Source organism: Neolamprologus brichardi, chromosome 16 (assembly GCF_056152115.1).
Source record: "Neolamprologus brichardi isolate AB-2024 chromosome 16, ASM5615211v1, whole genome shotgun sequence".
Taxonomy (NCBI): Eukaryota; Metazoa; Chordata; class Actinopteri; order Cichliformes; family Cichlidae; genus Neolamprologus; species Neolamprologus brichardi.
Genome location: NC_142119.1, coordinates 23,302,405 through 23,327,371, shown reverse-complemented (window position 1 = coordinate 23,327,371; position 24,967 = coordinate 23,302,405). Strand labels below are relative to the sequence as shown.

General features: G+C 37.2%; 1 protein-coding gene across 2 annotated transcripts in view; it reads right to left on the bottom strand.

Moving 5' to 3' along the window:
* LOC102781640 (glypican-6-like) overlaps positions 1–24,967 on the bottom strand; it is an 83,657-nt gene that overhangs the window by 35,203 nt on the left and 23,487 nt on the right. For both annotated transcript variants that reach the window (XM_087829915.1, XM_006788407.3), the window contains exons 3-4: positions 17,186–17,577; positions 11,883–12,048 (exon numbers count right to left, since the gene is read on the bottom strand). In XM_087829915.1, the coding sequence (XP_087686041.1) occupies positions 11,883–12,048; positions 17,186–17,577 (558 nt within the window). The remainder of the gene's footprint in view (positions 1–11,882; positions 12,049–17,185; positions 17,578–24,967) is intronic.

Here is a 24,967-nt window from a genome sequence, read left to right as displayed (position 1 = left end):
CTATAAAGACACACAAGGCAATATTTAGAAAAGCTGGGGCCTAAATCTTAACCCTAAATAAAAAAAAAAATCTTTTACTAGAGATTATTTCCTCTGCTGCTAACATGAGGCAAAAAAAACCTCAAAGACAATCTTGTACACAAATCTACATAGACAAATCTATGCACCCAATGTAGAGGATGTAAAATTTCGATGCAGGAGGCAGGCAGGATTCACGGAAAGGAAGCCTTTTTATGAGGCTGATTGCAAAAAGTACACACAAAACAAAACAATATCCAAAAAAGGCGACACAAAATTGAAATCACAAGTCACATGATGAAAGAATCCTGCAGGACAGAATTACAGGCACTGAGACAGAGACCAAAGGTAACGCAGTACTTTTTATGCCCAAAGGGTAATCAAGAATCGGAAGCAGGATGCTAACGAGACACAGCTGAAGACAATCAAGATGATGACACAAGTGGGGAGATGTAAGCGAGAAACAGTAACTAAAGCGGGAAACAGATGCATGCATGAACTTCACATATTGAGATTGATACACGAGGAACAAAAAGCAAATGGTTTTGTACCCTTTTAATTGATTTTGTACAGTTTTTTCACTCCTCTAAGGATTTAGTTTAATGATTTATTGGTGTTTTTTATGCACTATAACTAAAAAAAAGTGAAATTCTTTATCTGAACCTTAACCTTTAGCAGTACTTTGTTTGTTTATTTGGTGATTACAAAAATTTGCCTTTTAACCGCTACAGAAAAGCAGTTAGCAGGCAACACATAGAACTGCCTCCTAATCCGCAGCATTTTTGCCATGTCATTGTGACATATGTTAGCATTTCAGTGTTAGCCCCAGTGGTGTTTTGATCTAAACGCTAACAGAGAGTCACTCAAATAGCTCAGTCTTGTACAAAAACAAAGCCTGAATCATTTAGCATAATTCATGTTCAGTGATGATGGCAGCAATCTAAAACAGTAGGCAAGACTTAAAATGCAAAACCCAAGAGCAACATTGACAATGTACTGCATGGCTAATCAAACTAAGAGACACAATCCGATAACGAGCTATTCACAATCAGATCGTGTTACTAATGGGGCTGGAGATATCATGAAATTTTGTGTATGGTTTGCTGACTGGACTGTTTCTAGTATTTTGCCCACAATTATGTTGAAGCCAGCCTTTCCTGTTCTCACTTTGTAGCCTCATGTTGCAGGGTGCATCACAATGCTCAGATGTGATCTGGACAGGCCATGCAGCAAAGACAATAATAGACCTTGCTGGTTATAAACACACTGGAGAGTATAATTTCTCTCTCTTAACAAAATTCCTGTCTTTCTGCAGGTTTCTAATTACACAGGTGGGAAGAGAATATGTAATTAGATCCACTCAACCACATCTTCATGTAACTGTGAGTGATTAGACAAGCAAATAACTATAAAACAGAATGTAAATTAATGTCCCTACAGATGCCAGTGCACACAAACCTCCAAATGTTCACCCGGTGCTGCCTTGAGAAAAGCACAGTACGTTCTACATTATTTGACTTCTGCAGACAAATGACACACAAGGGTGGTACAGGCTGTCAATACTCGGTCAGAAGAAAGTCCTGTGTAAGGAAGTTATTATGTAATATAGTGTCTTCAGCTCTTAGTTTTAAAGGTTTTCTCACAGCTAGGTTTCTACATTTTATACACACACAGACACTAAAATTCAGAAATGTCATTTTAGAATGATATTAAAGATAACTGCAATTTCTGGTAAGCTAAAATAAAAATCTGTCTTTAGCAACTTTAAAGAGGAAAGCAAAGCTATTTCTGTTTAGCTGGTAAATATAAAGAATTATTGACATTTAATCTGGAAACATGCAATTTTAGAGGAAAAGGTCATAAAGGTTTATTTGTTAAACTCTTTCAAGGCAACTGTTCTATAATTAATTATGTTTAATTTTTTAATCACCTTTTACAGTGATAAGTTGGCAGCAGTACTTAAATAAGGCATTTTTATGTACTTTAACGCTCGGTTACATTGTTATTCCTGAAATGAATAAGTTTGCTTTTTCTGTAAATCTCTGCGCTAACCCTGCAATCTGTATAATGAAGAACTTATTCGATGACCTCCAAGAAAAAAGGAGACAGAAAACTACCTTTTGTGTGATGTGTGCCTAATAACACATCTGACTGTGCAATCAGTGCTACTGGTGATTGAAAATCAGAATGTGAAACTCAGCCACGGGTATTTATATTTAGCTGACATTTCAGATCCCGGAGAGCTGAAGTTTAATTGAATATGTAGAGATCTCATATATAACAGGCTATCACGGTCTTCACTTTTCACAAGGCCCAATTTGTAAAAAAAATAAAATTCTTATCAGTGCGTCAGATGAGCGGCATGCTCTGGTGCTGTTTTTCCTTCGTCCTGTGTGGTCTTAATTTCCATCTCTGAACAGCAGTGATATAGAACTGCTGTGCCTGAAAGCCATTTACCTACACCTGTGGAGTTAAATGGATGTATAATGGCTGTCTGCTCTGTCTAATCGTTGTGGCTTGTTTTAGCACCCTTTGGCAAAAGGTTAATAAAAGCCCAGAACTATATGATTTTTTTTTTCCATTTGAAAAATGCAGAATACTAAGTCTGCAACGATTATTATCACACAAAAAATATTTTCAACTAAAAAGCAAAAATAACCTGATCATTTATTTAAATGCTTTTAATCACATGTTCTGTAAAGTTCCAGGAAAAGCATAGCTGTTTGCTTTGTTTCTAGTCTTTGAGTTGATAAGCAGTTAAGATTTAACAATATATTAAAACATTCATCTTTCTTTACATATACTTTTGCATGGATGGAACCGTTCAAGTGTGGCATAAGTGGAAATACTTTTCCTCAAGTAAAGACTCCTAATATTAAAGATATTATTTCTTGGGAGATTGCAGTCACAGGTTATTTCTTGGCTGTCACGACCATTCACAGAGTTCCATTTGCAATAGTGCATCCACACATAGACAATTTTCATTACTCGAGATGAGTTTTAGCTTTTTCAGTGCAGCTTCTCTTTTACTCGCCCACTCAAACGCTCAGTTTTCTCTTGCTTTGTCACATGAGATGAAGAGTTGCTTCAATCTATTTTTAAAAAAGTAATACCATTAAATTAAATTCCAATGAGTAACAGAAATATCGAATCACTAAAGGTGACCATGTCTAAAATGCTTTCAATGGGCAAATTCTAGGGCGAGGTCACCAAACCGGGTCGGATTTGTGTTTGACCCATTCGGTTTGGCTGCCAACTTGCATCACCCAGTTGGCCTAAAATGGAATAGCTTAATTTTAGTGAAATGGAAGCGTGTGATTTCTATCAGTGTTTTGAATTTCTGCTGGTTAGACCATAAAATTCAAATCTTTTCAGCGTCCTTGTGTGTAGAAACTTTTTGTGTGGTCTGAGTTTCAGCCATGGGCTGTCCACTCTCGGTGAGTACAGATTTTATTTTCCCTTTTCTGTCAATATTTTATTCATGAGGATTTTTTTTTTAAAACAAAAAGAAAGGGTTTGTTGCTGTCTTGAATTTCAATAAACAGTTTGTAGCTGGATACAGTTACCAAGTGAAACAAATCACCTAATTAAAAAGAAATGAGCAGATAGAATCGATAGAGATCACTTCCAATGTGGAGACATTTCTCTCTCAAGAGGGAAAGTGAGCGAGCAACAGAAGCCAGTAAACATCGAGGCACCTAGATTAGGGAAATAAAAAAATACAGAACGAAAAACAAAAACCTGGCACTGATAACCAGTTCACTTTGGACTGACTTTAGTCCAGTGGCAAGTCTCTGTAAGTATCTCAATATGCGGGAGACAAGGTTCCATCACAGGTATAATACAATATGATAATGGCACATATTGCATGATCTAAATCACAGAGCGCAATATTTATCTCCAGGGAATGCGATTGTGTGGCTGATATTTAAAACATCTGAGAAGTAGGAGACATCAATTTGTGCAGACAGCCTGATTAAAAAATAGTTAAAAACGTCAAAGCATTATTCAACAAAAAGAATATCTGAAGAGTTAAAAAAATGCACAAAGACAAATAAACGCTGTCAAAGCAATGCTAAATAGACTATCTAAAAGGCAGCATGATCTATGCATCCTACATGCATCCTGACTGTATTCAGTGCAGCTTTTGATTGCGGTGAACAGCCTGACAGCTGTTCCTCAGTCGCTCCATGCTTCAGCTAATTCGTGTAATTAAAATCTAATCCTACCTTTAATCTCATCAAATTGCTCGCAGGCTGCTTTTGAAAAAGGCGTGTTTATTATGATAAATGGTGTATAGAAAGCAACTACAAATTATTTGACAAAATAAACTGTTTTTTCATTACATTTATCATAACAATAAGGTTTTGTGTGGATACAGTAGCTGGCATCTTTTTTTCCATATTGGATGCAGTGAGCAAGTCTTGTCTGTAGGAGTGGAATTGTGAGAAATCAGCATGGATTTGTTCTCCAGTGGGTACAAACGGATTAGAGACTGGCTACTCAGCAGCAGAGTCCATTTAATCTGCTGAATGATTTATTTCGATTTGATTTATTCAGCGTAACATTAAAGAAGAAACAGATATCGCAGCATGGCATTAAAAACTATATTTATTAAAACCATAACTATCCATTTAGTTCCTACATGAAAAATGTTATGTTGTATTCACAGTAGAAGCATGGCTGATTGATTCATATGAATGCTATTGTTCATGTTCTGTCAAGTTCTAAGAACAGCATTTTTCCAAATTAATGTGAAATGACAACATGATATCAACATATTTAAATCGGATATTAGCGGAGCTTGTGAGAAGCTCTAGCCTCTAAATTAAGTCTCCTGGTCAGATTTTAGTTACTTGTCTAATTAATCTCTTGCTTAGGGGCAAACACAGCAAGCACACGTTCAATGCTATTTGTGTAAAGGAGAGAAAACTTCCAAGATCTCCTCACTGGGATGCATCTGCATTCCTCTGTCTCATGAACAGAAATATGAAGGAAAAATATGATTTTGGAGGGCAATTTTTCCTGTCACTTTTTTAATACTCTAGCCTTAACAGCAAATAATTGTTTTCAAACATAACATCAAAGCAAACATCCAAAAGCGAGGAAGTTGAACCAGTTATTTTTTTCTCTCTCCTCCTGTGAAAGTGCGGTACAAAAGTAGCGCTTTCTAAACATTTCACATTTCCGAGGAGCAGTGCAGCTGCTCTTCGTACACACATCTGTTTTAGTTTGCTTCTGGCGATGCCATAACAGTCACTCTCAGCCTCACACTCATATTGTAGATAAATGGAGGTAAGGCTGTGAACTGGCCTTTTTTTCCCTCTCTCTCTCTCTCTCAACTTCTGTCACGAGTTTGAATTTATTTAATCAGAGGGTGTTATTTCCTGCAGTGTTGTGAGGAAAATTGTCACTATCAAGGGCACAGCCTCCAGGTGTAAAGGATTTCTCACTCTTTGGTTGGATTAGCTCTCACCTCCCCAGTATCTTGAACATAAAGCTGGTCTGAATAGATGCCACAAGAATCAAGATGAATATCGCAGCTTGAAGTCCGCAACAATATGTGATAGCAGAAGGTGATCTGAGTTCATTCAAACCAAAGCTTCTTATTTCTAAGTAATAGCATAGTTGTGATCTACATGGGATTACATATTACAGTAATTTGTCTGCATGTGTAGAACATGAAATAACCTTCCTGACAATTTAACATCGAGAGACGAGTCAATACCGTTTTTTGTGGTTAGACTTCAAGCTAATTGAAAATCTTTCATCCCATAATGAGCATGAAATGTCAGAGCCAAAAGATATAGAACTGGCATTTAATCTGCACCAGGGAACAATAACCCAATTGACAAGTGCTCTAATAAAGACAGAATGAACATTGCTACAAAATTAATGGCAGAAATGTAAAACTGTGAAATTTAACTGGCGCCATGTTAGAAATTAATTTTTTTTAGTAATGTAAATGTAGACATTCTATTGGATTTAGGGGTCCAACAGACGTGTTTGTTTTCAGAAAGAAGTCTTACTGGCAACTAACAATAGATAACATTCATGTTGGAATTTATTAGTAAAATTCGATAAACCAGACAGTGCAAATGCAACACAAACATCATTTTTTTAATTTATATATTATTTTTACCATTCTCCCTGTTTTTGGTTGATAAGAAATTCAGGTAAAGTGAAATAGTGTCTATATTATCAGTGGGGGTGGGTATATTTATTTGTGAAATCTCTCTGTTACACTCCAAGGCTTCATTTTGGCAACTTCCTGTGACCCTGAACAGGATGCATGGTTTTGAAAATACACTGATTGAGATTAACAAGAGATTGACAGCTAGGATAAATAATATATGTGGCATTCTGAAATTGTGATGCTGTTACAGCTTGTGATGGTGCCCTGTTCTGTCGACTATAAAATGTGACAGATGTTTCTTACCAAACAATTTCACACGTTACTAAGCTTCAATGGCTGCAGCAACAGCAGGAGCAAAGGTACCAATAGGCAAACTACAGTGTTTAATTTTTGATCATTCAATACTGGATCCTCAGTCAAAAATCCCACAAGCTGTAGGTAAAAGTTATTTTTGTTGTTTGAAAATTGTGAACAATCCTCAGTAAAGTACTATTTAAGATGCAAGTCATGATTCCTAAACAATATTTTAGTTTGAACCTCAAAATAATCAGTTTCGTTATTTTGATTAAGTAAAAGCAACGGGTTTGAAATTATAAATTATTTTTCTATTAGTTGATAAACAGAATAGTCATTCCAGCTGTGCTTTCAATAACATAAATAAACTTACTGTATTTTTCAGACCATAAGGTGCATTGGATTATAAGGCACACTGTCGATTTTTGAGAAAATTAAAGGACTAGTATACTACAGTACTACTGTACTATAGTCCAAAAAATACGGTAGTAACTTACATGCAAACAGTACCCCATGTAATTTATCCATATACACTAATCAGACAGTTATTCAGGTGAACCTTGCTTGTACTGTGTCGGACCCCCTTTTGCATTCAAAACTGCCTTAATTGTTTCAACAAGGTACTGAAAACCTTCTTTGGAGAATTTCATCCATATTGACATGATAGCATCACTCAGTTGCTGCAGATTTATCAGCTACATGTCCATGATGCACATCTCCCATTCAGCTCTATTAGACTGAGATCTGGCATCTATGGAGGTCAGTGATTTTATTGTAGTGTTCAAGAAACCAGTTTAAGAGGATTTTGTGTTTGTGACATTATCCAAATTCTTCGACTGAAATCACTGATTTCAATATTTTTCCGATCTCCTATTGTCCAACTTTGGCGAACCAATACAAATCGTAGTCTCAATTTCTTACTAGTAGACGACAGCAGTGAAAACTGGTGTGGTCTTCTGCTGCTGTAGCCCATCAGCTTCAAATTTCAGCCTGTTATGGAATCAGGGATAGCATTTTGGATACTTTGGTTGTAACACGTGCTCAGCCACATAATTGGCTGATCAGATATTTGCAATTGACTGAACAGCTATACCCAATATCTTGGCTGGTGAGTCTGTGTTCATAGCATAACTGTTATGTACACTATATTTGTAATTTATTTATACATTTATATTTTTATTTCACTTAGACCCTATGATATTGCTGATTTTAGTAATAAAAATAAATGTTTTAGTGAATATTGTATGTACACAAGTCAAGAGTGACAACACACACACAATAGTCATGATAAAAGATTAAGAATTCAGTGTTTTAATTGTGATAATTAAGATACAATCAAGATATGACCCAGTATGAAATCCAGGCACATGTCTTGAATGTTTTGAATGTTTATAACTAATGTAGTTTTTAGTTCAACTGTTAGGAATTCAGTTCAGTAAAGGGAAAACACTCTGGGGGTAAAGCCCAGTCTGTTAAAGTAGGAAGGCTGAGGCATTTTCTCCGAGGCATTTGCCTTTTTACCAAAGGCGATAACAAGTTCCAGCATCTCCACCACCCCCTGTGAAAGGTCACAGGCTTGTTTTTGCAACAAATCAAAAGTGTGGAAGATGCTCAGTCTAGAATCCTCTGCTGACAGATAGCGTAAGCTTTAAAATATTTAAAAATAAACTAATAATTAAGTCAAAATTGATCTAAAAAGGTTGGCAAAAATAATGATGTTAAAAAAATCCCATTACATACCCATAGGTGCAAGTGTGAATGTGATTTGATGTGGATTTGAAAGTGTTTGGATTGTTTGGTATTTGCAAAACCCATATTGCTGGACACTGCAAGGTGCAAAAAAAGTCAATAAATCCAAATGTATTTAATTTTTGCACATGAATGACTGATGCCACCAATGTGCAGTTCAACAGAACATTTTTTTCATGTGCACTGAGAGGTCCCTGATATGATGCAAAAGCATCATATCAGGGACCTCTCAGTCGGAGAAATGCTTTCGTTTTTACCCATGAGTGTTATAAGAGTGCTTCCTTGAATTACAGCTATTCTTAAACAGTTCATGCAATACTTTTGTAAAATCCACTGATTTAAAAGTAAAGTCTGCACTTCAATCATCTCTTAAATGCTTGATTTTGAATCTACTGTGGTGATTAACAAAGATTTACAAAATAATCCTAATAATCATTGTGAAATCCTTTTGTAGATTAAGCAATTTTTCAACAACATTTAAATTACTGCTAAATTAAACTATCAATACAGTCATCTTCAATATCTACTGCTTAATATACTTTCTTGAATAAAACGACTTTCTGTAACGTAGCACTAAAGGACTTACTGTGAATCAGCACTGAAGCTTTTACTCGTGCAGTTTTCAGTCTGTTTGAGCTGCTTATTGCTTTGATTTGCTGCGCCATACAGTCCCAGTAGATCTCACAAAGACTGGCAAACTTTGTGTAGATAAATCAAGGTCACAACTTAGACCAGATGGTTGTGCACTACAATGTCAGTACAATACTTCTAAGTGTCAAGATATGAGGAGCTGCTCACAAGAACTGAAGTGAACTGGAAAAAAAGAAAAAACTTTTACAAGAATGACCTAAGTGTTAGGGCTCAAAATCTGTAATGGATTTATTTATTAGTGCAAAAGGAAAAAAAAATATGCTCATGTTTTTTACTAAATATATTGTTCATATATCAATTCATCAATCAGCCCTATCATAAGAGGATTCGATTATTTTCATTTTTTTAAAGCAAGACAATTACCCAAAGCTAAAATACAGAGATATTTTTCAGTAAAAACAGAAAGAATATGATTATTTTTAAATATTAATCTAAGAAAATAGATAGGAGTCATGTATAGCATGCACCAAGATGAAAACAGAAGACTTAATAGCTTGTACTAAAAAAAAGGCAATACAAACTTCTTAGTAGAAACCATTAATCCATCTCCTGCTCACAACAGCCTTGTCACTTTTTCGCCATCATACTGTAGCTTTTGTTCAGGCCAATGGGCTGAGCCTATCTAGCTGACAGCAGGAACCATCATGCTGGGCATTCTATCAAATACCAAAATAAATATATAAATATTATATTTCTATTTGTATTCGTTGACTCTGAGTTGAACAATTTTCTATGGAACATAACTTCACAAAACTTGGCACTTCCTGCGGAGCATGTCTGCCCCATTACAAGTCACCATTTAGCCCAGCAGGAGAGCAGAATCCCATGAATAAAATCTTTTCACACAGGAATCATGATAGAAGAATGACAAATAGAGCACTTTCTTATCCAAAGGCCCAGCGAGTGTCAATGAAAGTGATGTTGTCAAAATATGATAATGACACGGCACCAGCTGCAGCCTCTCTAAAAATAGAAAGTCCAATTCTGCAATGCAACACAAGGATTTGTATATCCCCGCATACTGATGCAGTCAGCATTTTGGCCTAAGCTGCCTTTCAATATTTTATTTATTAATTAATAATATTTCAATGAAATTATGGTGCTACCTACATCAAGAGTTCAATGCTGTGAAAGCACAGAAAAAACACCAAGAGAGAAACATGTAATGTCTAATTTCATTTCAATAACTTTAACTGTGTGGAACTCTAATTCACACACAGTACTGTGCAAAAAGTTTTGAGCCATACCTCATGTCTCTGTATTGAGCCAGACTTTGTTGTCATTTTCAAGTAGATCTACAGGCCTTCTAAACATCTTTCAGACTTTATCTAAAGACGCTGGTATTTTCAGTCCAGCATGTCCACAGCTATCTGTAAAACATGGTGGAGGCTCTATGATGGTTTGGAGCTGCATTGTATCCAGCTGTGTTTAATTCCATCTAAACTGATGGAATTATTAATGCAAGAAATGCACTTCCAGATTAACCTGGGATGTAATACTATCTGGAAAGTGTCTGTTTAGCTTTATTTTTTAGCATGACAATGATAAACGCATTGCCAATTGACTAAAATCTCACCTGGATAGAAAAAACACACAAGGTCAGTCTATGACATTCAGACATAGACTGACCTCCCCAGAGCCCTGACCTGAACATTGCTGAAGCAGTTTGGGATCATCTTGACAGATAATGGAAAGAAAAGGCAGCCAACATCCAAAGAAGAGCTTTGAATGTCCTTCAAGAAGCCTCAAGAACTATTTCTGTAGACTACTTAAAGAAATTACAAGAAAGGTTGCCTCAGAGAGTTCAGACTGTGTTGAAGAATGAAGGTGGTGATACAAAGCGTTGACTTTCAAGCTCATTAAAACTGTACAAACTTAAACTTATGCTTCATATACTGTATTTTCCTGGATGTTTGCATGTTTTAATATGCAGCTGCACCTATTTTCCATTTTCCTAGTAATGAAAAGAAATGATGACTGATTCAAGACTTGTGCAGTACTGTGGATTCAAACATTTTAGCGCTATGAATTTTGTTATATTTAAATATTCAGTGTTGGAAGTGCTCCTTAAAATAGGTCTATTATGCTTATTGCCATAGTAATCCGTAGACTCTTGTGGAAAAAAGTGTTTTGAGCACCCCTTCCTATGTCCACACTTCCTTAAAGCTAACTTTCTTCTAATTGGCTGCTCCCTGGAATCAGAAGGTTTGAACAGCAGGTGGTACTCTGCAGAGTAACCCTGCCATTAGTGAGATCCAGTAGCCAAAAGAGCCAAAAAACCTATGTGCAAGCAGTCTAAGCTTTTGTTTTACACTACACATTGGCCTATACTATACACTATATATTACTTGCATATATGCTGACCTCATTATGTGAAACTTTGGCCATGTTTAATATAAGCATCCACTACCAGGCCACTTCACATAATTCCAATTATTCCTCTTGCTTCCTGAACACATAGGTCTCACCGTGCCTAAAGCATCTTTGCTTTAAGATTAAGATTTGAGCAAAACAAAGCAATATTTGTAATATTAACATTTAATCCAGTTACTTTCTGGAATTTAAAAGGTTTACAGCTTTTGCCTACATCACCCAAAACAACACCCCAGTGTGCAGCTTTCAGCTTACTCTTTTAACTGCTTTCAAAGCACAGTTACAGTTCTCTGGTCTACACCAGGGAGCTTAAAAGATTATTCAACTCATACTATTATCTGTCCAGCTTTAAAGCAATTCGTGTCACTTTTTGGTATGCAATTAAAATATAACCCTGTGTATAGCAGCAAAAAGGAATAGCTAAAAGTGATGGTGTAAGTGAAAATTTTGATCTGCTTTACTGTGAGTGTTCATGTGATGTAACATGCTTTCTCTGCTTTTCTCCCACATCCATTAGTTCAATTCAGTCATATTATAAAACCATACGCCCAGACATGAATTTATAGCAACACATTTAATTGGTATGTTACTTTAGAAATAATAGAACAGCAGAGCAGAGGTTAAAATAAAAAAGGCTGGGGAAGTGGTTGAAAAGACTCACCGATGTACTGGTTCCACTCTGGGTCCAAATCAGCTTGATTGGCCAGGCAGCCCTTCATGACATTCAGGCAGTAATTCTTACAAGGCTTTACTCCTGGCATACTCTGACAAAAGGGGCAATACAGCATCTTTGTCACTGCTCGAATACATGCTGGAGTGCTGCTAACCTGCAAGGACACAGAATGTGACAGCGGTCATTAGTATGTAGTAGCACCTACAGAATATATGGTAATTATAAATCTATTTTATTGAAGTAACTGTGCCAGTTAAAGGATTTTAAGTAATTTATAACAAGAAAACTGTCCAGTAGAAAACCTTTGCAAAGTTTTACCATGATACTATTGTCCTATTGTCAAAAAAAGTTTCAGTTATTAATCAGCAAAGGCCCTAGAGAGAGACCGTTTTTGCTGACTGAAGACTTTTAAAGAATGTTCTTATGCAATCAGTCACTGCCGATGAACACTTCACATAGGATACTTTGGCTTGCAATTAAACCACAAGTCTTTAAATAAAGTCAAATATCTATTTCCCCACCCTATGGAATATAATTTCTATTTTAAAATGTAAGGTTATGTCACTAATGAAAAAGTAAAAATCCAAACTAATAAAGAAGACAAAAGTGGCAAAGTAGAAAAATCTGCTTTCATAGATAACCTGATAAACTGTCTCCATGTATGAAAACACATACATGCATCGATAGTAATAGGCTAACAGCTGCAGGAAACAGACAATTAAACACCTCTGAAATACATTATGTTACAGTGACTGCATGTATAGATATTGAAGATGATAAGCAGTGAAGCGAGAGATAAGATGCACCTTTGTTTGTTTCAGCTTTTCACTACAGTTTGTTTAACAGATAAACGGTGCAACTCAAAAACAGGGTTATTTTAATAAGTTAATAGGATAAATTATGACATACAACTACTGACCACTTTGTTAGGTATGTCTATTCAGTCGCTTCTTAATGCAAATATCTAATCAGCCAATCACGTGGCAGCAAGTTTTTGGTTGTTGTTGGCAGTGTAATGGTGTGGAGGGTTCCTTAGTACAAGCTGAGAATGGTTTAAATATCATAGACTCTCTGAGTTCTGTTCTTGATCATGTTTAACCCTTCCTGACCACAGTGCACCAGTGTATCTTCTGATAGCTTCCGCCAGCAGGATAACTCACGATACCATGGAATGGCATCATGTGGTTTTTTTTCCCCAGACAAAACCACACATCCCTGCCAGATCAAGTGAATTCAGCCCTTCATTACCACAATCTCTCATGTTCCAAATGTTAATTTGATTTGATTGTAAATTACTAATCCTGAGGTGACATTCCATGTCCCTATTGCCAGTCTTGGCAGCCAGGGGTCAGTCTGCCAGGGCCTCTGCTCCTGGCTGCCACCCGGCACACAATGCACCCGACCCCTATGGCGCCTCCTGCGGGTGGTGGGCCTGCGGGAGGATGGGCCCATGTCTCCTCTTCGGGCTGTGCCCGGCCGGGCCCCATGGACTTAGTTAGTTAAGTTAGTCCATGGGGCCCGGCCACCAGACGCTCGCCCTCGGGCACCCTCCCCGGGCCTGGCTCCAGGGCGGGGCCCCGGTAACCCTATCCCGGGCAGGGTAAACTGTTCCCACAATGTTCTTTTCATAAGGGTCTTCTGAATTGCTCTTTGTCTGGTCCCTCACCCAGGACCAATTTGCCATGGGAGACCCTACCAGGGGGCAAAAGCCCCCAGACAACATAGCCCCTGGGATCCCTGGGACACACAAACCCCTCCACCACGATAAGGTAGCGATTCACGGAGGAGGGGCTCAGAGTAGAGCCGCTGCTGCTCCACATTGAAAGGAGCCAGCTGAGGTGGTTCGGGCATCTGACAAGGATGCCCCCTGGGCGCCTCCTGGGTGAGGTGTTCCAGGCATGTCCCACTGGGAGGAGGCCCCGCGGCAGACCCAGGACACACTCAAGAGATTATATCTCTCGGCTGGCCTGGCAACGCCTTGGTGTTCCCCCGGATAAGCTGGAGGAGGTGGCTGGGGAGAGGGAGGTCTGGGCCTCTTTGCTTAGGCTGCTGCTCCCGCGACCCGGCCTCGGATAAAGCGCAGGAAGATGGATGGATGGATTACTAATCCTTCCAGATGCCCATTGGAAGCTGCAGAAGTACCCTCTAGGGTACAAGAACCCCTGGTTGATAATTAACCTTTAGGCTACTTTGACGAACAGCGGGAAGTTAGCTACAATGAAAAATGCTCTCATTCACAAGAAGTAATACTCACAATAAAAAAAACTACAGAAGACAGCTGACCATCAGCTGCTATATTCTATTCAAGTCATTTATCAGACTGTGGGAGTGCCAAAGTGCAAAATGTCATTAGTGTGTTTTTTGAAATTATAGTGAGGAAATAGATCTGATAGCAAATACAAACTCCACTATGCGATCTGCTAAAAAACATTTGATGACATTATTTCTAATATGGAGCATTCATTATTCCTACTCTCAGTATGCAGTTACTTGCACTCTGAAGACCTGTTAAGATGTTTAAAATTAAATGAGCTATTTTCTTGAACTAACAAGACTCTTAAATCTTAAACACCTTTTAGTCTGGAAAAAGTGCCTTTTTACACTACACTCTAACACTTATTATTGTCTCACTGCATTAAAAATATAAGAAAAGCAGCTATAATGCAGCATCACAGCTCTTTTTGTTTTAAAGAAGCGATGCACAAAAACGTCTTCACCAAAATTAGCTGTTGTTTGTGTAAAATGAGTGCACTTATTGTAAATTGATTTGGACAAAAGCCTGCGCTAAGAACATGAAAGGATTGGGAAGTGAAGGCGTTCATACCACAATAGTACCTTATGTTTTATTTGACAACATAAGCAACATGCCAGCGACAAACGGAGAATTTAGAACTACTGTACTAAAAAGTCCACGGCAAATGATTTCAAGCAAAAAGTAAGGCTTCTGAGGAACTGGCAGATCAGAGGTGTAAGCAGGACCCTGACAAAAAATATCTTAAAAATTAAGGTTTACCCATTCATTTTCTTTTTCATATATATTTTTTTATTATTCACTTCTTTTTGTGAAGACAGCTAAGTGCAGTGTGCAACTGGTATTTGTGGTCAGCTCTCCTGCAATTTTGCCATTTTGCCTTTGAACTTACACTCAAGCCAAGTAAGTACAAGTCAAGCCTGGACTAGACAAAAAACATGGCTGACCTTTTCAAATTCTACAAATTAGAGAAGCTCTCAGTGATATGTCTTAACAACTGATGTGCTTCAAAGCCCTGCTTCTTTCATACCCCCTTCTTTCACAGTGCAGTGCTAAGAATCACCAAGAGAGGAAGGCACGTAAGAAAAACACATTATACATAGACATACTTGCCCTCACTAGCAGACAACCCCCACACATCAACTCGCAGACAACTGGCGTCAAATACAAAACTTGACACTGAATATTCTAAAAATGCTTCTGCCAGCATCTGTATCACCTGACACAGGTGTAAGGCAGCAGCTCAGGGCAGTCAACAAAAGTTTCTTGTAGATCACAAGGCCGTGAGGAGAAATAATCACTGTTAGTACTGTTTGAATTAGCAGTATTTATGGGTGCTCACTTATCCATTTCATTGAAAAAAACATTTAAAAGTAAAATTTTTCACAATTTCAGAAAAATACAGTGGTGCCTCATCGTTCCACAAATTTAGATTTGGAGAAATTAAGAGAAAGGTGCATTTCCTCTTTCTCTATAACCATTAAACAATTCATGCAGAAAACACATCAATATTGCTTTGAATGACAATCAAAATATTGTTGTTAATCAAATAATACATATTCAGTATGCACCCATCCTTACACTTTGCTGTCTATAAGAGTTCCAACATGACTCCCTTTAACAATAACTAAAATATTGTGACTTAAAATAAAAACACAGAGATCATTTTATTTTTTATTTTTTTGTTTTTTTCCAGAACAAAAGAGCAAATTGTTTCTATAGAGTTTATTACTACAGAGACTGTTTTCCTTTTAGTTACCTGCATGACATTTCAGATATTCTAAAAACTGTCAACTAGGAAAATGATTATTAAATTGTATTCACTACAAATAGCACAAGTCTGAGCTGTGCTGATGAGATCTAGACACAAGTTTGCGCTTCCTCAAAGCTGTGAAAAGCAATAAAATGCTACATCACCTACTTTAATTCAATATATTGTATATCCCAGGAGCAATAAGCATGGATGTCACATCTTAGCAGCGCTGAGAAACAGACACCTCTGGCAGGGTGTCTGTTTTTATTATGCTTACACCCAATCTCTCGTGATGACTTTATACCCTGAGGATCAAAGGGCTGCAGTCCCAGACAGATGACCTGGATCTCAGGTCCCACTGAAATGTCAAGAGGTGAAGCTAGGACACGCTGGGCTCTAAGGACTGCAGGGTACAACTCTAAATGCATACTAACAACATATCTTCTGTGGCTAAATGCTCCTCACTGCCACTACTGTTAGGGAGGGTGGGACCTCAGGAGAAAGGAAGGGAACGTGGTTAATGCTCAAGTATGGTGGGATTTAACAGACCAAATGAATGGTGGATTCATAAGAGTACAGCAGTGTCTTCTCCATTTGCCCTCTGTTTCTCATTATTCAAGGCTCCTATATTTTCATTAGCTTTTAGTTATATAGCCTACTGGGAAGTGGCTCTATAAATATTCATAATAGACAGGATAATCAAATCTAGCTGATAGACTGTATTGAAAAAACAAAAAGCAAAGAAGCCAAAGAGGATGGCTATGGATCCGCAATGTTGTGAATCAGTGCTTCTCTGAACCCAAATGACAGTGTAGAAACAACATTGTTGTTAAGCGTGACTAAATCCAAGGCTTAGCCTTTTGCTTTCCCTTTAATCTCACTTTGTACATGATCAGCCCTACATACGCTCCCAGGGCAGTATGGTATTGCAGGAACTGCATACAGATTGCTTTGCATCAAACTGAATACACAGGCAACAGTGTGATTAATGACTTCTATATACTGGATGAACAAATATAAGGCAAGAGAGCAATAAACAGAGATAGCAGACATTTCTTTTCTCGCCTTTTTTGTTGTCTGGGAATTTCTCCTGAGCAATCCACATACCCTTCAACACTGTTTTCTAGACAGCTCCATGAACGAGCCACCTTGAGGACGAAATTTTCTGAAGACATACCCTGAGAGAATCCGAATTACTCTGAAAGTATATCTGGGATAAACTTGATCATGTGAAAACTAGGGCAAATGTGTGCTTTTTAAAGAATTTAAAGGGTTAAGAACATTTACCTTAGACACTCTCTGGGCTACCTCCCGGCCAACGGAGAGCCCCTGGACAAATGTGCGTGCAGCGATGAATGCACGGGTAACCTGAGCCTTGAGCTTCCTGGGCACGTCTCCAAAGGGCTTCAGCTGGTCGGTGTACTTACTGATACACTCCAGATAGTCCTCAGTGATGACATACTGGGAATTGAGCAGTGTGAACATACGCTCCAGCAGCCGTGACCAAAAGTCATTAAGCATTTCCTCTAGGTTAACATTCCCTCCAGTGTAATAGCGCTTCAGTTCAGCAAACAGGTTCTCAAAGACGTCTGCATTCTGCATGTAAGGCTTGCCGTAAGTCCTCATAAACATGTCATGCAGGGACCTCTCCGTGTTCTCCAGCAGCTCCAGGAAAAATTCTGGATTAGAAGAAAACAGAAAAAGCCTTTATTACTGTCCAGTTTTATTTTATGTGTGACGGTGGTCTCAGTTTATTCTGTACGGTGGTGTCAGTTTATTCTGTACATGTCATACATAGACATGGTTTGACAAGATGCACAGGGAACCTTCACTGCATTTACAATTAAACAGAAACACAGCAAAATGACATTAAATGTGTCTGATTGCAATCTAGAACACTGCTTAAAAAGGAAGCCTGCTTGATTGCAATGCAAATATGACAACAGCCAGAAAACACTAAAATAAAACAAACAAAGAAATCAATTATAGGGTTTGATGCCGTTTTCATTTTGAACTGAGATCACAGCTCTGTTGACTTTTATTTGCAGTAAACTAGTTTTTTGATAACAAAAGGAAGTTCCCCTATATATTTCTGGAAAATAATAAACTCTGTATTTGCTTTATTGTCCATATCACTCATGTAAACCCAAAACACCTTCCTGTACTGTTCATTGACAGAAAGAATCTACAGTTCAGATAAAACACTTTGCATATATGAATATTTCTCTATATGGTGAAAAGCATACCATTGTGAAATGCAATAAATTTTCCATCATCGTGATTATGACAGCACAATGCAGTTCAACTGCAGCATTTGCAGGAGTCTGCACTCTCCTTTTTAGACTTCACTTGTTGTTTGTCTCATGACCTCTGTGACATGCCAGAAAGTGGGATTAGATGATATTTCTGACCATCTGCTACCAATAACAATAAAATTGGCATAGAAGGGCCAGAATGAAAATTTAAATAACCTGTGCATTTAACTGCAAAGAGAGTCAAAAGAGGATTCAGTACAGACTCCAATTCAATAAAACTGTAAGCTGTTTATATTCCTAAGTGGGCTTTATGGGTACAACCCAAAGCTTTAAAGAAGCGTGAACTCTTAAGTGTATCAACTAATATATTTTGCTCCTTGGAGGCAGCAGAAAGAGCTGTATGACAATATTACCATATTATCACCAAGTTATAACATGGCAAAATGTGAGCAACGAGTCTTGCACTTGGATTTCTTTGGAGCCATGTGCCAGACAAAATGCATAACTCTTCTGGTGGGCTGTATACTGTCTTATATGGTACTTTTGTGATTTGTCAGTGAAAGTAGCAGCTGCATCCTGCATCTGGAGTAGGGTTGATGAGAGGACACAGACTGAATCAAAATGTAAAATAAAAAGAGACAAAAAAAAAAACAAGATTGTGTGGCTGGAAGAATCCCCCCCCTACACACACACACACCTTTCATTTTACACATTTATCAGTTAATTTATTGATCATATAAAAATACTGATTAAAAGTACTTTTAGATCTTAGATTTTAGATGGTAGGAAGCGAGGTGTGGACAAAGCCAGCGGCAAAACTACACGTTTGGGATACTTCAGGATAAAGAAAGAAAAGAATGTTGTCCTAATATCGTCACACCAGCTACTGATTCCAAGAAATTTTACTATTTGTGTTTTATTTTAAACAGTATTGTGGACTATTATGATCATGTAGACTGGTGATCTGTATGTTCTCGAGCTATTCATAAAAGCTAAGTTACACCTCTCCCCCCAAGCCATGCACATTTGAGTCACTTATCACAATGGCCCAGACAAAAGCGTAATGGATTTGAAGTGGTCATTAGCTCCCAGCAATGCAGGTAAAATTACAGATTACAGCAGCAGAGAAACCAAATGACCCGACTCTCCATAATGCCACACCAAGTCACATCTGATTAGTTACATCAAGAGGTACCCGAGATGCACACTGACAGAAAGTAAAATATGGAAAACACGCATCATTTGCAAGGTTTTTAGAAAATAAAATGTTATTTTATGATATTATTTCATCGTTTAAAGACTAATGTATGGTGGCTTAAAAAGGCAGGGTTTTGGTGTGTATCATTTGAACTTGAAGAGCAGAGGTTTTTTTTTTTTATCTTACATTAATGTATTCACAAAACAAAACTGGCTTTCATTTAGTGCATGCTCACAAAATACTTGCTTTCCCTATTCTCATCAGATTTAATTATTGTTCATTCGCACATCTTATGAGGCACCAGTGAGTATTAACTGTCATACTCCCCCTGGAATCTGACCAAATTAGCTTACTTTCACACACGTTTGGTGCCTAAAGATATATATATATATATATATATATATATATATATATTTTTTTTTAATTTACTTAACACATCTTATATTAGAACTTACAGTAGGCAGGACTCATGACGTTAGCCAAAGTCTGGTTATTTTTCAGTATACTTGAGAATATGTAATAAATGTCCACAGTTAGCAGTCATTTAAATATGGTAATCTTTAAGCATGATTTTTGCTTCAGTAATGTGTTTGTGGTAATGAGAACAGTCAGTGATGCTGAGCGATGTGCACATAGATTAATGACAGTGCCAAAACAAATTCGACTTAAAATCATGAAAAAGAGAAAAACAAACCTTTATGCAGCCACGTTCTGCTGAGAGACTAATTAAACATAACCAATTTAATTAAAACAGTGTTTATAATCAATATGACATTATATTTGATATAATTCTAAGCTCTGCAATGGAGTGATTACGATGAATAATTTCATTATGAATGGCCTTGGTATAAATCACCAGCAGAAATATTAGGCTAAAAAAGACATCATAATGTAATTAGTGAAAACTCTTGAGGGGATCCATATTTCATGACAGAAAATGACAACCATAGTGAAATGTCAAAGAGTAAAAATTACCTGGAGAATTTACATAAATCCTAAACATATATTACTAAGACGTTTGTCCAAATAATCATTTGCATTAGCTGCAAACAGAGAATAATGATGCTGAAATGCTGGACAGCAGTGATTCAAATACTCCCAGCTTACACAGAGTTCATTACATTTCGCTGATAAAGCTCCGTTTGGCTCCAGCTCCTCAGTATATGCACAGAGCTGTGCAGAGGTTACACACAGCCATTCTCTTTGTGATAAAAAGAAAGCATCTGTTTCTGTGCTTCTGCAGAAACCTACTGATGGATGGCCTCCTAGATGTCAGCAGTCTATTTCAGCAATCTTGAAACACAGCATCCCTGTTTCAGATTTCTGAACTAGATGGTGGAAAAGGCAAGTTTTGTAAATTTTATTTCTAAGCAGACCACAGCTTTTTGGAGACAACAGAGACTCTGATGTCGACTTCATTTGGTCTTTACACATAACCAAAGGAGTTTGCTGTGGATGGGATGACATCTACTGTGAGAACCCTCAGGGGAAGTGGCCTGCAGAATTAATTACTAGAGTCTTCTGAACTGTGACCAGCCAGCTGAGGAGGAAAAAGGGGTTGGCTTTCCAAAACATTTCAGCCTTCTTCAATTGGGTACATGCAATATATTGTATTGGAGTCTACATACATAAACCAACTTTTTATTTTTTTAACTGGGCCACATTCAGCGTCGGTTCATGTTATTTTGAGCACAATAACTTTAACCAAAAGTAATTGGGATTTAACTGATATGTTAAATTATATAAACCAGTACACATCCATGCTACAATACTGTTTGGCCTGTTTGCGCTGTTGGCAAAAGTGAAATAAACAAATGAATAAATAAATAAATATCAATGATAAAAAAAAACAGGGTTGGTAGATTTTGCTTACATGCTAAAAATGGGTCATTTTAACCTGTTGCTAAGTGGTTGCTAGGCATGTATAATTCAGTTTTTTTTTGAAAATTAAATTAGTTGTTACTATCATGAAATAAAAATGACATAATGCTTTTATAAGGTCTCATAGGTACAAAAAGGAACGAAAAAAGACTTATTTTGGCGCATTGCTGGTTGCAATGCATGATTAATTACATTTTTGTGGATATACATGAGATGTTATTGTTGTAACTAAAATGATGTGGTCCTTTTATAATGTGTTACAGGTGCATAAAGCCAAAAAAAGGTCACTTTAGTCTGGTTGCCGGGCAATCTGAGGCTGTCATAATATATCATTCACAAATCTTTTTGGAATTCAGTTAAATATTAGTGGTGTGAAATAAAACAATGTGATGCTTATAGGTGTTACAGGTGCATAAATGCTGAAAAAAGTCTTTTTAGCCCATTGGTAGTAGTTGCTAGGAAACATGACGACATGGTAACATGTGATATAGATAAGAACCTTCAGGGGCCTAAGATTTACTGGCATGGTGTACCTGCAGTGTTATGGCAGACAGGTTTAATACTTTTTTACCACAGTGATTCTAATTGGTTTGGTGCTTTTTGAGAATCTGGGAAGTATATCTCAAGATGTGGACTCATCTGTCATCTGTCAAAAAGAAATTAGAGATATTTAGACATAACTAGATAAAGGCATAAACAAGGTCTCAGAGTAGAGTGCAATTTAAGATGGATGGTTTTTTTTTGTTTTGTTTTTTCCCCCACTCAGAATTTTGTAATTTCAACAAAAAAACCACAAACACTCACAAAAAACACTTTCTGCAGAGAACATGCGGAGCTGCTTAAAATTATATGGAAATTACAAGATTTTATAAATGCATTCACTCGGGCAAGGCAGGAATTGAATAAACACTAAACAATACAGTGGGGCATTGGCTTTCAGAGAAAGCAAGAAAGAAATTAGCTACATCACTTTAGAACTGGGAATATTTTCTGATTGTCACATTACTGTAAGCAACACTTTGCCACAACTCTATGTCATTTATTAGCAAAGATACACACTATAAACTACACAAATATACACGATTTCTTGACACTCACCTAGCATCTTTCACGGCAATATAGTTAGTCAGAGAAGGAGCCCAGTTCTCACTTTGTGATTGTTGAAATAGCATAATATAACACAAGCAGTATGATATTCAGCCTCCTCGAGCTCCAATGATTGTACATGAAACTAGCAATTTTGCTGCATTTCAGATTCTCCATGTCTGTCAAAAGCTGGGTCATTGATTGGCCTGACAGGAAGTGCCAGTCTATAGAGTGCTGCTCTGAGTGCTATGCTGCTGTAGAGAACATGACAGGTTGATCGTTTATAAAAATTAACGTAGCAAAACTCCATTTTGCTACGTTAATTTTTATGGCCAGTCTTTTATGGTCACCCTGTGCTCTTATCAATAAAATAAGGAAAAGGTAAATGATAACCCGATTGAAGACAAATATATCATCTAAGGTCTAATGTTATTAAATGTCAGGGGATTATTCTTCATTTTTTAAGTTACTGTATCAAACCCTTTAGTTAGCGTGCTAGCTCATAGACGTTAACAGGGATTTGACATATGGACTCTAACATGAGGTCTTATAAAATGTTGCATGATTTAAATGCATTAAAGAGCAATTTCTTTTTTTTCTTTTTCTTTTTTGTATTTCTAAATTGACTAGAAACTTTGCTGATCAGAACTGCACTTGAAGACATTTCCATGTAAAAGACGTATTTTCTTGCCTGACACAACGGAGACATCTGAATTCAGATGCCAAAAGCAAACACCAAGGGATGACTTTAAATTATGACGAAGTCAAAGGGTCTAAAGACTTATAAATCTAACAGAGGATCAGCATAGTTTTTCTCAAATATACTTACCAGCTACCCTAGGCGCAGTATTGTCTTTCAATTTTAACCTTAACCCAAAAAGCATTAGGTTGAAGGTTAAATTGTCTTTATTAATAGTAAACATAAGGAGTATACTTAATGCCTGATTGGGAAGGACATCACATGAGGGGGTGGGGAGTTGTCTAGTTGGCAAAAATGGATGATGTCATAGAAGCATCCACAACAGAATATAAGTAATGAAGACATTATTGAGCAATTTACTACAAAGAAGCATCCTAAGTTTAATGTCAATACCAAAAAAGTTTGCCAGGCAGAAAATGGACTATTGATGCTTTAAAATATCAGTGTCTGGAGAACTAGGAGCCCTGGGGTTGTGGTGTGTATTGAGTTTTTAAAGCTTAGTTAAAGGTGTGCTATTAAAAAAGGGCTACTAAAAAGCTGTATAGGGTTAGAATAACAGTTTTTATTTATTTATTTTTATAACCTAAAATAACAAATACTCATCACTTAGACACCAGAAACTAGTACTTTCAGAAGATAGATACGTCATAACTTAAGAAGCAGACATACTGTTGTATTTCCATGTTATTTTATTTTATTTATATAGCGCCAGTTCACAATTCATCTGTACACTCATGTCATGTCATCTATACTCTTTGTACTGTAGTAGGACCCTACAATATTAGAGAAATGAGATCAAAAATTTCCTATGAGAAATAAAGAGAAAGAGGCCTCTGGCAGAATCTCAGGTACAGTCATCTAGTCACATAACCACACCTGTTTCCTGCCCACACAGTACTGTTTTATATGGTTGGCACTTTCTCAGGAGTCTTTTTGGGTTAAGTGCTTTGGTCAAGGGCACCTCAACATTGACTGCATAAAAATACAGTTTACATTTTTATATATAACGGTAAAGATTTAACAACACTGTGACAATGCAACTGATATCAATGGGTACCACACACAATGTGTGAGGCCGTTCGTATTGGATAAATTACAGAGGATGGACCACATTAATATTCTGCTAGGATGCTCAGCACCATGGTGTTTGTGGTCAGCAGGGCCAAGAATTGATTAGCAATTACAAACCCTGACGTTGGACTTTAATGAGTGAGATAAAAAAGAATTCTCTGTGCTAGCATTTGCTTTGTCTGGTTTCTTAGACCAGTTATTTTCTCTGGTGTTATTTTATGGATTATAGTGAATATTATAATATTATAATAATGGCATTTATTACTAAATTACAGGAATTCTGCTGCACGTTTGGCACTGATGATATTGTTTCTCTTTTAGATACAAGTGTACCATGCCCCTGAGCTGTTGTAGAGATTTCAGAGTGGATGAGTCTTGGCATGGTTGAGACCGTACCCTCTTATTGTGACACATAGGCTGTGGTGTCAGGAAGGTGTGGGCTGCCCAACTACTATCTGCTACAGTACCCGTCATCACAGTCTGCATAAAATGAAAAAAATATTCAAATACACTGACTCTCTGTAGGCGGAAATCTAAAGCAAAGCTCTGAAAAGACAGAAAAAGGGCTATTAAGTGAACTAAAAGCTCTTTATTGTTTGGATCTTTAACTATATTCTTTGGTTCAGTATCTTGTTATTTAGGTAATACTGCTTCATAATGAATAAGCGCACCTCTGGGAACACGGAGAAATTATACAATCGTTATAAAACAAGTTTTTTTTAATTTGCCTGAGCAGCTGATCTGCTAGTTAAATCATCTAGTTAGCTAGTCATGCATCTAAGTGCTGCTGGACAAACCCCATTTTCCTTCCTCATGATATTCACCATCTTGACAGGGGATGATCAAAATAACACTTATTTATTCATGCATGCTTCCAG